The sequence below is a fragment of the Oncorhynchus masou genome, chromosome 33 (genome assembly GCF_036934945.1).
Source record: "Oncorhynchus masou masou isolate Uvic2021 chromosome 33, UVic_Omas_1.1, whole genome shotgun sequence".
NCBI classification, from domain to species: Eukaryota; Metazoa; Chordata; class Actinopteri; order Salmoniformes; family Salmonidae; genus Oncorhynchus; species Oncorhynchus masou.
Window position 1 is genome coordinate 21,970,574 of NC_088244.1, and position 12,730 is coordinate 21,983,303.

Genomic DNA, 12,730 nt, shown 5'->3' on the forward strand with positions numbered 1-12,730 from the left:
ACTGCGGGCAGCATCGGAACAGTCCATATTAGGGGAATTGTCATCTGAAGTTGACAACGATACAAAACCTAGATTGCTGATACGATGTAAATCAAATCAAATTGTATTGCTCACATACAGGTTTTGCAGATGTTATTGTGGGTGTAGCGAAATGCTTGTGTTTCTAGCTCTAACAGTGTAGCAATATCTTACAAGTAATATCTAACAATTTCACAGCAATTCACACAATACACACAAATCTAAAGTATAGGAACAGATTTAAGAATATATAAATATTTGGATGAGCAATGTCAGAGCGGCATAGACTAAAATACAGTAGAATAGAATACAGTAAAAACATATAAGATGGGTAATGTAAATGATGTAAAGGTTATTAAAGTGACTAGTGTTCCATTATTAAAGTGTCCAGTGATTTCAAGTCTATGTATATAGGGCAGCAGCCTCTGAATGTGCTAGGGATTGCTATTTAACAGTCTGATGGCATTGAGATATAAACTGTTTTTCAGTCTCTCGGTCCCAGATTGATGCAGCTGTTCTGACCTCGCCTTCTGGATGATAGCATGGTGAGCAGGCAGTGGCTGGTGTGGTTGAATTGGCCATCAAAAGACTTTGTAGCCACCGGTCAGCCATATTGGCACTCTCCAGTTGGAGCAGTCTTCCATAAGAATTAATAAAATTATACAGGACAAAATTCTACATTACCAGTCCAAAGTTTGGACACTCCTACATTTTTTTATACCATTTTCTACATTGTAGAACAATAGGGAAGACATCAAACTATAAAATAGCACATGTGGAATCATGTAGTAACCAAAAAAGTGTTACACAAATATATTTTATACTTTCATCTTTTATACTTTATTCGTCAAAGTAGCCACAATTTGCCTTGATGACAGCTTTGCACACTCTTGGCATTCTCTCAACCAGTTTCACCTGGAATGCTTTTCCAACAGTTGAAGGAGTTCCTACATAAGCTGAGCACTTGTTGGCTGCTTTTTCTTCACTCTGTGGTCCAACATCCCAAACTATCTCAATTGGGTTGAGGTCAGGTGATTGTGGAGGCCAGGTCATCTGATGCAGCATTCCATCACTCTCCTTCTTGGTCAAATAGCCCTTACACAGCCTGGAGGTGTGTTGGGTCATTGTCTTGTTGAAAAACAAATGATAGTCCCACTAAGCGCAAACCAGATGGCATGGCGTTTCGCTGCAGAATGCTGTGATACACATGCTGATTATGTGTGCTTTGAATTCTAAATAAATCAGTGTCACCAGCAAAGCACCCCCACACCTCCTCCTCCATGCTTCACAGTGGGAATCCCACATGCAGAGATCATCCGTTCATCTACTCTGTCTAACAAAGACACAGCGATTGGAACCATAAAAAATCTCATTTGGACTCATAAGACCAAAGGACAGATTTCCACCAGTCTAATGTCCATTGCTCGTGTTTCTTGGCCCAAGCAAGTCTCTTCTTTTTGGTGTCCAAAAAGCAATTTGACCATGAAGGTCTGATTCACAGTCTCCTCTGAACAGTTGAGGTTGAGATGTGTCTGTTACTTGAACTATGTGAAGCATTTATTTGGGCTGAAATCTGAGGTAGTTAACTCTAATGAATTTATCCTCTGCAGCAGAGGTAACTCAGGGTGTTCTTTTCCTGTGGCAGTACTCATGAGAGCCAGTTTCATCATAGCGCTTCATGGTTTTTGCGACTGCACTTGAAGAAACTTTCAAAGTTCTTGAAATATTCTGGATTGACTGACCTTCATGACTTAAAGTAATGATGGACTGTTGTTTCTCTTTGCTTATTTGAGTTATTCTTGACATAATAGGGACTTTGGTATTTTACCAAATAGGGCTATCTTCTGTATACCACCCTTACCTTGTCACAACACAACAGGTTGGGTCAAACGCATAAAGATGGAAATTCCACAAATGTACTTTTAACAAGGCATACGTTAATTGAAATGCATTCCAGGTGACTACCTCATGAAGCTGGTTGAGGAAATGCCAAGGGTGTGCAAGGGTGGCTACTTTGAAGAATCTCAAATGTAAAACATTTCATAGTCTCTCTGACTATGAGAAACAATATTCTCTGGTCTTATGAAACCAAGATTGAACTCTTTGGCCTGAATGCCAAGCGTCACGTCTGGAGGAAACCTGGCACCATACGGTGAAGCATGGTGGTGGCAGCATCATGTTGTGGGGATGTTTTTCAGCGGCAGGGACTGGAAAACTAGTCAGGAAAAGAAATGAGAGATCCTGGATGAAAACCTGCTGCAGGGCGCTCGGGACCTTAGACTGGGGAGAACGTTCACCTTCCAACAGGACAACAACCCTAAGCACACAGCCAAGACAATGCATGAGTGGCTTCTGGACAAGTCCCTGAATGTCCGTTAGTAGCCCAGCCAGAGTCCAGACTTGAAAATAGCTATGCAGCGAAGCTCCCCATCCAACCTGACAGAGCTTGAGAGGATCTGCAGAGAAGAATGGGAGAAACTCCCCAAATACAGGTGTGCCAAGCTTGTAACATCCTAACCAATTAGACTCGATGCTGTAATCACTACCAAAGGTTCTTCAACAAAGTACTGAGTAAAGGGTCTGAATACTTATGTAATTGTGATAATTCAGTTCTTTATTTTTTGTAAAAAAGCAAACATTTCAAAAAACCTGTTTCTGCTTTTTCATTATGGGGTATTGTGTGTAGATTGATGAGGGGAAAAAAAAAACATTTAATCAATTTTAGAATAAGGCTATAATGTAAAATGTGGAAAAAGTGAAGGTGTCTGAATACTTTCCAAATGCACTGTAAATAATTGGATGTAGGGCCTACCTGTACTTTTAGACTACACACAAAAATCCAGGTATACCATGTCATTTAAAAATAGGTATGCATATTTGTGTAATTACAGATGAATAGGGGAAATGACTGCAAAATCATGTAAATGTTTCTTACAATACTTTACCGTATATATTGTCTCAAATTTCAAGCAGCTGAAGAGCAGATCACATAGACAACCGGTAGAGTAAGTTTAAATGTAATTTTATTGAACAGTCTGGCTTGTAAGGAATATTTACACAATTTTGCTGACATTAGTTTCAGGCTGTACATCCCAATTATTTGTGTATTACAGCCTGATTAATCGACTAATCATTCAGCTCCATCTGGATTTTATGTTTATGTCTCGCAGTTCCTAATCGTTTTACACATCTTTCAAGTCACAACTATTTAATTATTCTCATTCAATACTGAAGACAAAGGCCGGCTCAAGGACCCAATGGGATGTCTCTTGGAATCATTAGAGCGCAAAAGGTGTCTGGTCAGAATGCTGCTACAGAAAGTGATGCTGAGTTGGGAGGGCGACGTTTAATTCATAAACATTAAAAATTGCCAGACAAATGAAATTGTATGTTGTGCCATGTACGACATCAACAATATTCCATTATAGTGACAGAAACCACTTTTCCCACAGTATACTATTATATGGCCCTGTTCAAATGTTACTGTAATCAATTAGGCATATGATTGTACATTAACTACATTGACATTGAATGTTTTGTACAAACAGTTTGTTGGCCATATTTTAGCCTTCCCTATGTCCTATGGTAGCAGGTGGTCATCTGCATCTCAGTCAGTGATGTCATTCTCTCTATTTCACAAGAACATTTCTAACTTTTCATACTTAAAGAACCTATTTTTATAACCAACGGTACAATATATACTCAAACGTTGATTAGACCAGGTTATGTAGCCTATAAATAAAAGGGAACTAGCGCGCACGCAAGCGCTGGTGTATGTACAACCCCCTCTGGTGCTGGGGCGCAGAGCATTCATTTTAGGGAAGGGGTGGGTGAGTGATAAAGGATCCACCCACTTTTTAAAATTCTCTCCTAAAATTACATACCCAAATCTAAATGAAATTGAAAGCAAACATGGAGCAGAATTATTTCTAGGATATTTACCTACAGTAAGAAGCTGATCAGATGTCTGATGGTTGAGAAACACCTCTATGCAGTATTCTTGGTCATTTGTTTTGGTAAACAGTGATTAATTAAGTACAGTAGCCATGTCCTCCTATTTCCAATGTATGAAAAGTCACACCACTGAAAGCAGTGTCTTTTCAAAAACTTATTTGACATGAAACATGCATAGCCCGTCTTCAAACACTTGCACCATTGGAAACACGAGTCTTAGTTTCTTAGAACGATGTAGACAAAAATATATATTTTCCAGTGTAACTCAACATCATTTGAAGTGCTTAAGCCTGTGATAACATTACAGGTTTGACATACACACCAATAACTACACATTTACCTCATTTTCTTGACAGTGCAAGTTTAATTTGGTCAATACACAGGTTTACCATGTCATAACCCCCATCACCACACAAGACCCAGGAGTATTGTAATGTACTCTGCCACAACTCTAAACAGATGGAAAGATTCTTGAAGGTAAAAAAAAACAACAACCAGATGTTTGCCAAACCGAGCTTCAAGCCTCCTTTCATTCTGCCTTCATGTGATCTGCTTTTAGATAATATCAATATGGAATTAGTAAAAAATAAAACTTGGTAACATAAAATGTATATCCGAGAACAACATTAAGACAGAATTTCAGAACATTCAAATCTTATGAACATTGATAAGACTGTTTTAGCGATTTAACAGATGAGGAGGAAAGGGGAAACATGTAAGTTTAAAGGCTACGGTACTGAAACTTTGAACTGTTTCTCTGATCACTATCTATATGCCACAGGCGGCGGCTCAAAAGAGGGAACCAAACAGAAATTGTAACCTGATCAACTAACTTCAAACACAGATCCATGAGGCGGGGGGTGTAAAACATTTGTCCGTTTAATTACACTTCATAACATTAGTCAACTGCTCATAAATGTCTTCACATGTATTGTTTTCTAGGTTGAGGATGATTACTATACAGTACTTCAGAACAAATCATGACTGCTTACTTGTAACAATTAATAGTAAAACAGGATATGCCAAGAGTGCAGCACTGCAAATGGAAGTGGAGACTGCTGCTCCGTACAACAATATAGACATTAACCTTCAGTGGACTGATTGGAAAAGAGCTCTGGATTTAAATATGGCTACTGACTCATGTACAGTGTTTTTACCCACTGCCTTCTATTTCAAGATAGTCTTGATGATTCATCCTGCCTTCCATCCCGACTTCCTGGATTTTGAGGCCTTTTATTCCAAATCAGGCATTTCTGAAAATAAAACCAACAGTTAAAAATAATGTAAAGTAAACAAATGGCCTCATGGCCAAAACAATACACTTCTCATGGCACATTTTGCATCATTACATTTTCAGGGTTAAGGGATGTCGGGGTATAAAATTTCATTCGAAAGCTCAGTATCTGGTCAGAAAACATTTCGCTTACTTTCATCGTCACTATCTGCAGACTCGTCCTAAAAGAGGAATAGAAAAAAAGCATGCAATAAAGCAGAATATGATCATTGCAATTAAGGTTTTGCAAGTGCATATTGTGTCGCACACATTCTGAAGAGACACTGATCATTCATTAGCAAACCCATACACAAGAGGGACACGACTAGAATGAGACATGTTTTTGTATTAAGCCAAGTGATACTGAGGGAAAGAAGGAACTCCACAGAAAAGCTCTTACATCATCAACATCATCTAGATCAGGTAGGCAGTCTTCCCCTCCCATGTTGTTCATCATCTGCAATCAGAATCACACAGAACAGCCGGAGACAAATATCACCATGTTGGCATATATTACTTGTACAATCTTTGCCCAACCTTTCATACAGCATTCAAGTGCAAGTTCAGTTTGCCCTAGGGCCCTTACTTTAGCCATCGCTTCTTGTGTGTTGAATGCCATATCCCCGTCTCCCCCCTCTGGGAAATTATCGAAGTTGCCTAGTTCCTCGTCTGAGTCGCCCTCCCAGTCCTTCCAGTTGTTAAAGTCGACGCTGAGCCAAGTTAACTGTTGAGGAATATCTTACATGACAAAAAGGCATTGCAGATGCTCGTTTGGAGGATGTCATCTTCCAGGCTCGTTGCATGCATTTAGAGTTCAGTGTTCCAAAATCAATTATGCACCAAATACAGAAAATGTGCATTTAAACTAACTATATAGATATTAGTTAAATATATAGATAACTAATATAACTACATACGAAAGTATGTGGACACCCCTTCAAATGAGTGGATTTGGCTATTTCAGCCACACCCGTTCCTGACAGGTGTATGAAATCAAGCACACATCCATGCAATCTCCATAAAACATTGGCAGTAGAATGGCCTTAATGAAAAGCAACATCAGCACAAGAACTGCTGGGAGCTTCATGAAATGTTCAATATTCTCAATATGCTTATTACTCTCAAATTTTGTGCACAAATTTGTTTCCATCCCTGTCAGGGAGCAGTTCTCCTGGAACTCTGTAGTGAGTATTACAACTGAGGACAGAATTCTTTTACATGCTTCAGCACTCGCCAGTCCTGTTCTCTGAGCTTGTTGCCCAAAACTTCCTTGACATTTCCGCTTCCCAAAAATATCACTTAAAGTTGACTGGGGCAGCTCTAGCAGGGAAGACATTTGAACAACTGACTTGCTGGAAAGGTGGCATTCCATGACGGTGCCATGTTGAAAGTCACAGCTCTTCAGCACTGGCCATTCTACTTCCAATGTTTCTCTACGGAGATCGGATGGCGGTGTTCTCAATTGTATACATCCGCCAGCAACGGGTGTGGCTGAAATAGCCAAATTCCCTAATTTGAAAGGGTGTCAAGATACTTTGGCCATTTAGTGTATATATTATGGAAAAAATATTATACACCATCACTAACCTTAGCCTTCTCTTTCGTTAGCCTAGGCCACGCTTTCCCAGGTTCAGCTTTTCTTAAACAGCACAACACTGACCGATCTGTGCGTTTGTGTATGGATTCCTGTGTGTACAAGAGAGATACATGAACACTTTCATGCTGCAAAACTAAGTCCCCTTAGTTATATCTTGTCAGATGCAATCTGCATCTTGTCCTGAAGACAATGCAATGAAGTTACTCACATTTTGATCAATGCCTTCGAAAAGGTCTACTTCGTTCTCATGTTTGACTTGATCAGTTCCTCCAAGACAACTGGTAAAGGGAGGGGTGAAAGGAAATTCAGCATAAATGTGACAAACTGAATTAGAGGAATTATCAAATGCCTAGAGCAGTTAGCCAAACGTATCCTTTAAACCTCCACTGACAGAAGTTATAACTCACCTGAAAACAAACTTTGCTTCCTCGAAATTGATCTTGACATCCTTGCTGTCCGCTACGCAGAACTCGATGTAGACGGAGTCCCGCCTGTCATACCACTTAGCAGTCGCCGGATGCCTGGGAAGACAGATGAAGAAACTCAATGAATGACATCTGCAACGTTGTCCCCACAGTTAAGGTTAGCCGCTTACCCAATCAAGGGCCCTGGATTAACACGGGTTGGCACTAAACTAGAGGATAGGGCTACTGCAGACAACCCTGAGTCTACGGCTGAGAACAGGAACAAGTTCAAGAAGTCCCGCTATGACCTCCGCAGTCATTAAACAAGCTAAAGGACAATATAGGGATAAGGTGGAATTATATTACACAGGCTCCGCCACTCGCCGCATGTGGCAGGGGCTAAACCATTGCGAATTACAAAAGACCCAGCGGTGATCTGCCCAGATACCTCTCTACCAGACAAACTCAATGGATTTTATGAACGCTTTGACCATGACATCCTTCCGAGTGTGAGGGCCGTCACTGACCCAAAAGATTGGGTGATCTCGCGCTCAGAGGCCGACATACGTAAAGTCGTTAATCAGATCAATACCCACAAGCCCCGATGGTATTCCTGAGCATGCGCATAATAGTTGGCGGGTATAATCCCCACGTTTTAAGATGACCACTATCATTCTTGTTCCCAAGAACACTAAGGCATCATGCCACAATGACTATCACTCTGTAGCACTCATCTGTAATCATAAGGTGCTTTGAGAGGCTGGTTATGGTACACATCAACTCCATCATCCCCGAAACACTACTCACTCCAATTTGCATACCGTCCCAACAGATCCATAGATGACAACCTCAATTGCACTCCACACTTCCCTCACCCACCTAGATAAGAGGAATACCAATGTGATAATGCTGTTCATTGACTACAGCTCAGCATTTAACACCATTGTCCCCTCCAAGCTCAGAACCCTGGGATTGATCATCTCCCCCTGCAACTGAATCCTGGACTTCCTGGTGGAGCGGCCCCAGGTGGTGAGGGTAGGCAACATCACCTCCACCACATTAACCCTCAACACGAGGGCCCCACAGGGGTGTGCGTTTAGTCATCTTCTGTACTCCCTGTGGGGCCCCACACAACTCCAACGGCATCAAGTGTGTTAACCGCACGACAGTGGTAGGGTTGATCACCGGCGACGATGAGACGTGGCAATGTGGGGCCGGAACAACAACCTCCTTCCCTCTACGGCAGTATGACCAAGGAGCTGATCGTGGACTACAGGAAAGGGGAGAGCACGCACCACTCTACATCGACAGGGCTGCAGTGGAGCGGATCAAGAGATTCAAGTTCTTTTGTGTCCAAATCACGAAAAACTCAACGGTCCACACACATGCACATTTGTGAAGATGCGACAGCACCTCTTCCCCACCAGGAGGTTGAAAAGGTTTGGCATGAACCCTCAAAAAGTTGTACAGCTGTACCATTGAGAGCATCTTGACTGGCTGCATCACTGCTTGGTATGGCATTTTATATTTAACTAGGCAAGTCAGTTAAGAACAAATTCTTATTTACAATGACGACCTACCAAAAGGCAAAAGACCTCCTGTGGAGACGGGGGGATAAAAAAATATATTTAAAAAATAAATAGGACAAAACACACATCACAACAAGAGAACAAAACTACATAAAGAGAGACTTAAGACAAGGCAGCAACACACAACACAGTATGGTAGCAACAACATGGTAGCAGCACAAAATATGTTACAAACAGCAATAGCATTGCTCTCCATCACATGGCACTACAGATGGTGGTGCGGACAGCCCATTACGTCACTGGGGCCGAGCTCCCTGACATCCAGGACCTGTATATCAGGCGGTGTGAAAGGCCCGGGGAAAAAAAGTTAAAATCCCAAGCCATAGACTTCACTCTTCTTCCGCACAGCAAGCGGTACTGGTGCATCAAGTCTGACCAACAGGCTATTGACCAGCTTCTATCCCCATGCGGCGGCAGTTAGCCTAGTGGTTAGAACGCTGTGCCAGTAACCGAAAGGTTGCTAGATCAAAACCCTGAGCTGACAATGTAAAAATCTGTTGTTCTGCCACCAAACAAGGAGGTTAACCAACTGTTCCTAGGCCGTCATTGTAAATAAGGAGTTGTTCTTAACTGACTTGCCTAGTTAAATAAAATGTAAAAAAAGACAAGACTGCTAAATAGGTACACAGACTGAGTTGACCTTTGTATTTTATTCTCTATGCACACTCACAGGGCCCTAAACACTAGGCACTCCAACACACTCCATAATTTGATCATGCACATTTATACTGACTCTACACACAATCATATACACTGCTGCTACTCTGTTTATCATACATTGTGATGCCTACTCACCTACCCCTATACATATCTACCCCTCAGATTCAAAGTGTTTAATAGTCAAATGTACAGGCGCGATTACAGGATACAGTAACAATCTTAGGCTTCAAGCTCCAACATGCTGGACTAAGTGAAATAAAATAACAGGCTAATAAAAACCATATCCCTGCACATTATAAATATGGTACTGGAACTGACCCTGTCTATAGTATGCTTGATTACTTTATCATGTTTTTGTTCTACCCTTTTATTTTTAGTATTATATTGTTATTTATTACTGCATTGTTGAGGTCAGAGAGACATTAACTTGAAACGTGCAAACTGATAAAAAAACATTTAATGTTTTTGAAATTAGCTACTTCCTGCTTTAGTGTTCTCATGTGATGCTGTAGTGAAAAATAGCCCCAATAAATGATCAAGATTTGATTAAGGCCTGACTGACTAAATAGTGATCTAGATAGCTAAAGTTACACATTCCTTCCATATTCTTGTTCAAAGTCAAAAGTAAGCATTGTAGGCTGTCAATGACATGGGCTAAACCAGAGCTTTGAGACGACTTTTGCCCTCACTGCTTAAGATTAATCACATTTATCTTACCATACTGACAATTGATGTTAAATGCACTTCACTACTTTAGGACATCCATTAATGAGCATTATGTATCATTGGCGAGTTAGCCATCTCTCTTGGCTTCCTTACAGTTAGCAGCCGGCAGTAGGATGACCAACCTTTCATTTTGTTGAGATTAACTGGACATTATCTATGTGCATAGTATGTATGTAAACATTTTGTTAATTTAAACTGTCATTCATCATTAGAATAAAACTAAAGTTACTTATAACCAGAGCACTTCGCTAACTAGTGTGTTAAGGTTTCTAACATGTCATGATTGGATTCAGTTCAAATGTGGGAAACAACCATGGGGATCGATCAACATGCTAATATAAATAGTTAATTAATCAGTTGTGTTAGGTAACTAGCAAATATATTTTAAAGCTAACGTTAACTCAGGGGGGAGGGGGGGATGGAATGCACACCACATGCCATGCGGTGCACTTGACTACTACCTAGCCAACTTCCATCATTAGCTAACTAACGTTAGATAACTAGCGTCTATTTAGCTAGCAGGGGAATTTAGCCCATGACTGAACAATGTGAGCATAGAAAGAAACCTCGTTATATTCAGTTTGGTTTAACAGATTCTAAATCTGGTTAACGTTAGTAGCTAGTTCAATCCTTGCCGTTAGTTACTAGTACTAGCTTTTTTGTTTACATTTCTTTTCTAACGTTACTAGCTAGTTAGTTAGCAAATCAACTGACCGACATTCGCATGATTATATTCAATGACTTGCATTTAAATGAGCTAGCTTGGTAGCCAACAGATACCTAACAAGGCCCATCGTCGCTAGGCGTCCCTCCCGCCTTTCGTAAAAGCATGTTGGTATGCTAGGTAGCTAACTTGCCATAACCTTAACGAAACCAACGACGTTAGCTAGCTAGTGGCGATAGCGTGCTCTTGCGGACTACATTTTACAGAAGCTCGCAATTCATCAAACTTACATGTCTTGTTGTAGATGTGTGATAGCTTTCTCCTTGGGGATACAAAATTAATTTACAATACTGTCCTTATGGGGATTTCGTTTCAATGGGCTGTACAAAAATGTGCTATATCCATACACTGCAAAGCCACCGTTTCTATGAGTCGCGGACTGTGTATCTTCTTTTTCTGTGGATTTTATCTCTCGGTTGGCAACCAACTTTAAGGTGCATTACCGCCACCAACTGGACTGGAGTGTGGACCAGAGACAGTGAAGGTCTAAATCCTACCAAATAATATCGTCTCCCTAAGGAAACGAATGACATAATTAAATACTACATCCCCTGAAAAGGTTTTCTGCAGTTCATTTAATCCTGGCTCTTCAACCCCATTACTCCTCAAATCTAATGACAATTGCTCCCTTTCACATATTTCTGGCACTGAAATAGAACGATGTTCCACTGTCTCCATCTCGTCCTGAATATGATCACACGTCCCAGTCGATGTTTCCCCACCACTTTCAATGTACTATTTAGCCCTGTGGGTGCCAGTCTCAGCCTGTAGACCTCCCTGCCCCCACCCTCTCCTGGATCTTATACAGGTGTCTTCCCTTACTATCACTGTTCCACAACTGTTGCCACTCATTTTTAACCACTGTTCTTATTCATCCCTTGACTTCTGCTTTACTGATTGATAATTCCATCTCAACATTAGGACGTTTAAGAGCCTGCTTGGCAATAATATCCACTTACTCATTCCCCTCTACTCCCACATGAGCTGGTACCCAGAGGAACGTCACAAACACCGCCATCTGTTTCACCCTATACAAACACTGCAAAACCTCATACAATACATCCTGTCTGCTCTAAGACATACATGAATTTAAACTCATCAGTACTGCACAGGTGTCAGAGCAGATAACTACCCTGTCTAGCCTCACCTCCTCCACCCACTCTGCAGCCAATAGAATGGCCAACAACTCCCTTGTGTAAACAGATAAATCATCTGTTGCTCTTTTCGTCACTGCCACCTTAAACTCAGGAACACTAAAATTTGCTCCTGTCTTCCCTGTTTTAGGGTCCGTAGATACATCTGTGAATATGTTCAAGAAAGCATAGTGTTCTTAAATGTTCACTTACAACTGAATCTACTCCTTCCTCAACATCTCTTACCCTCTCAAGCAACCCTAGATCTATCACTGGTTGAGGAAGACATCAAGATGGGATAGCAAGAAGAACCTCTGGTATTGCGGCAGTTGGCATTCAATAAATGTTGCATTACCGCCACCTACTACACTGGAGTATTACACCTTTATACTTTGCTTAATTTAAAAATAAAAATAAACTCTACCATCCAACTACACTCACAATTGAAAATTAATAAATACCAAACTCCACTATTTAAATCTATTTAGTCCTACTTCAGGCCAACAGCCTGAAAGAATGGGACACCACCACTTAACACACCCTATAACTCTGACATTGAATCTTGCACACACAAAATACCTCTCTGCAGCTGCCACCACAACCTTTATTTCTGCGATTTATGTTCCATCCCTGCAGTAGTTGATAACCATTG

At 40.9% G+C, this 12,730-nt stretch overlaps 1 protein-coding gene across 1 annotated transcript; it reads right to left on the minus strand.

Moving 5' to 3' along the window:
- Nucleotides 1-4,313: 4,313 nt before the first annotated feature.
- On the minus strand, nucleotides 4,314-11,348 carry LOC135528011 (prostaglandin E synthase 3-like). The gene is made up of 8 exons (XM_064956764.1): nucleotides 11,176-11,348; nucleotides 7,250-7,363; nucleotides 7,051-7,120; nucleotides 6,833-6,931; nucleotides 5,832-5,969; nucleotides 5,646-5,702; nucleotides 5,400-5,427; nucleotides 4,314-5,225 (listed from the first exon to the last, which is right to left on the minus strand). Coding segments are annotated over exons 1-8 (528 nt in total). The 5' UTR covers nucleotides 11,178-11,348; the 3' UTR covers nucleotides 4,314-5,205.
- Nucleotides 11,349-12,730: the final 1,382 nt, after the last annotated feature.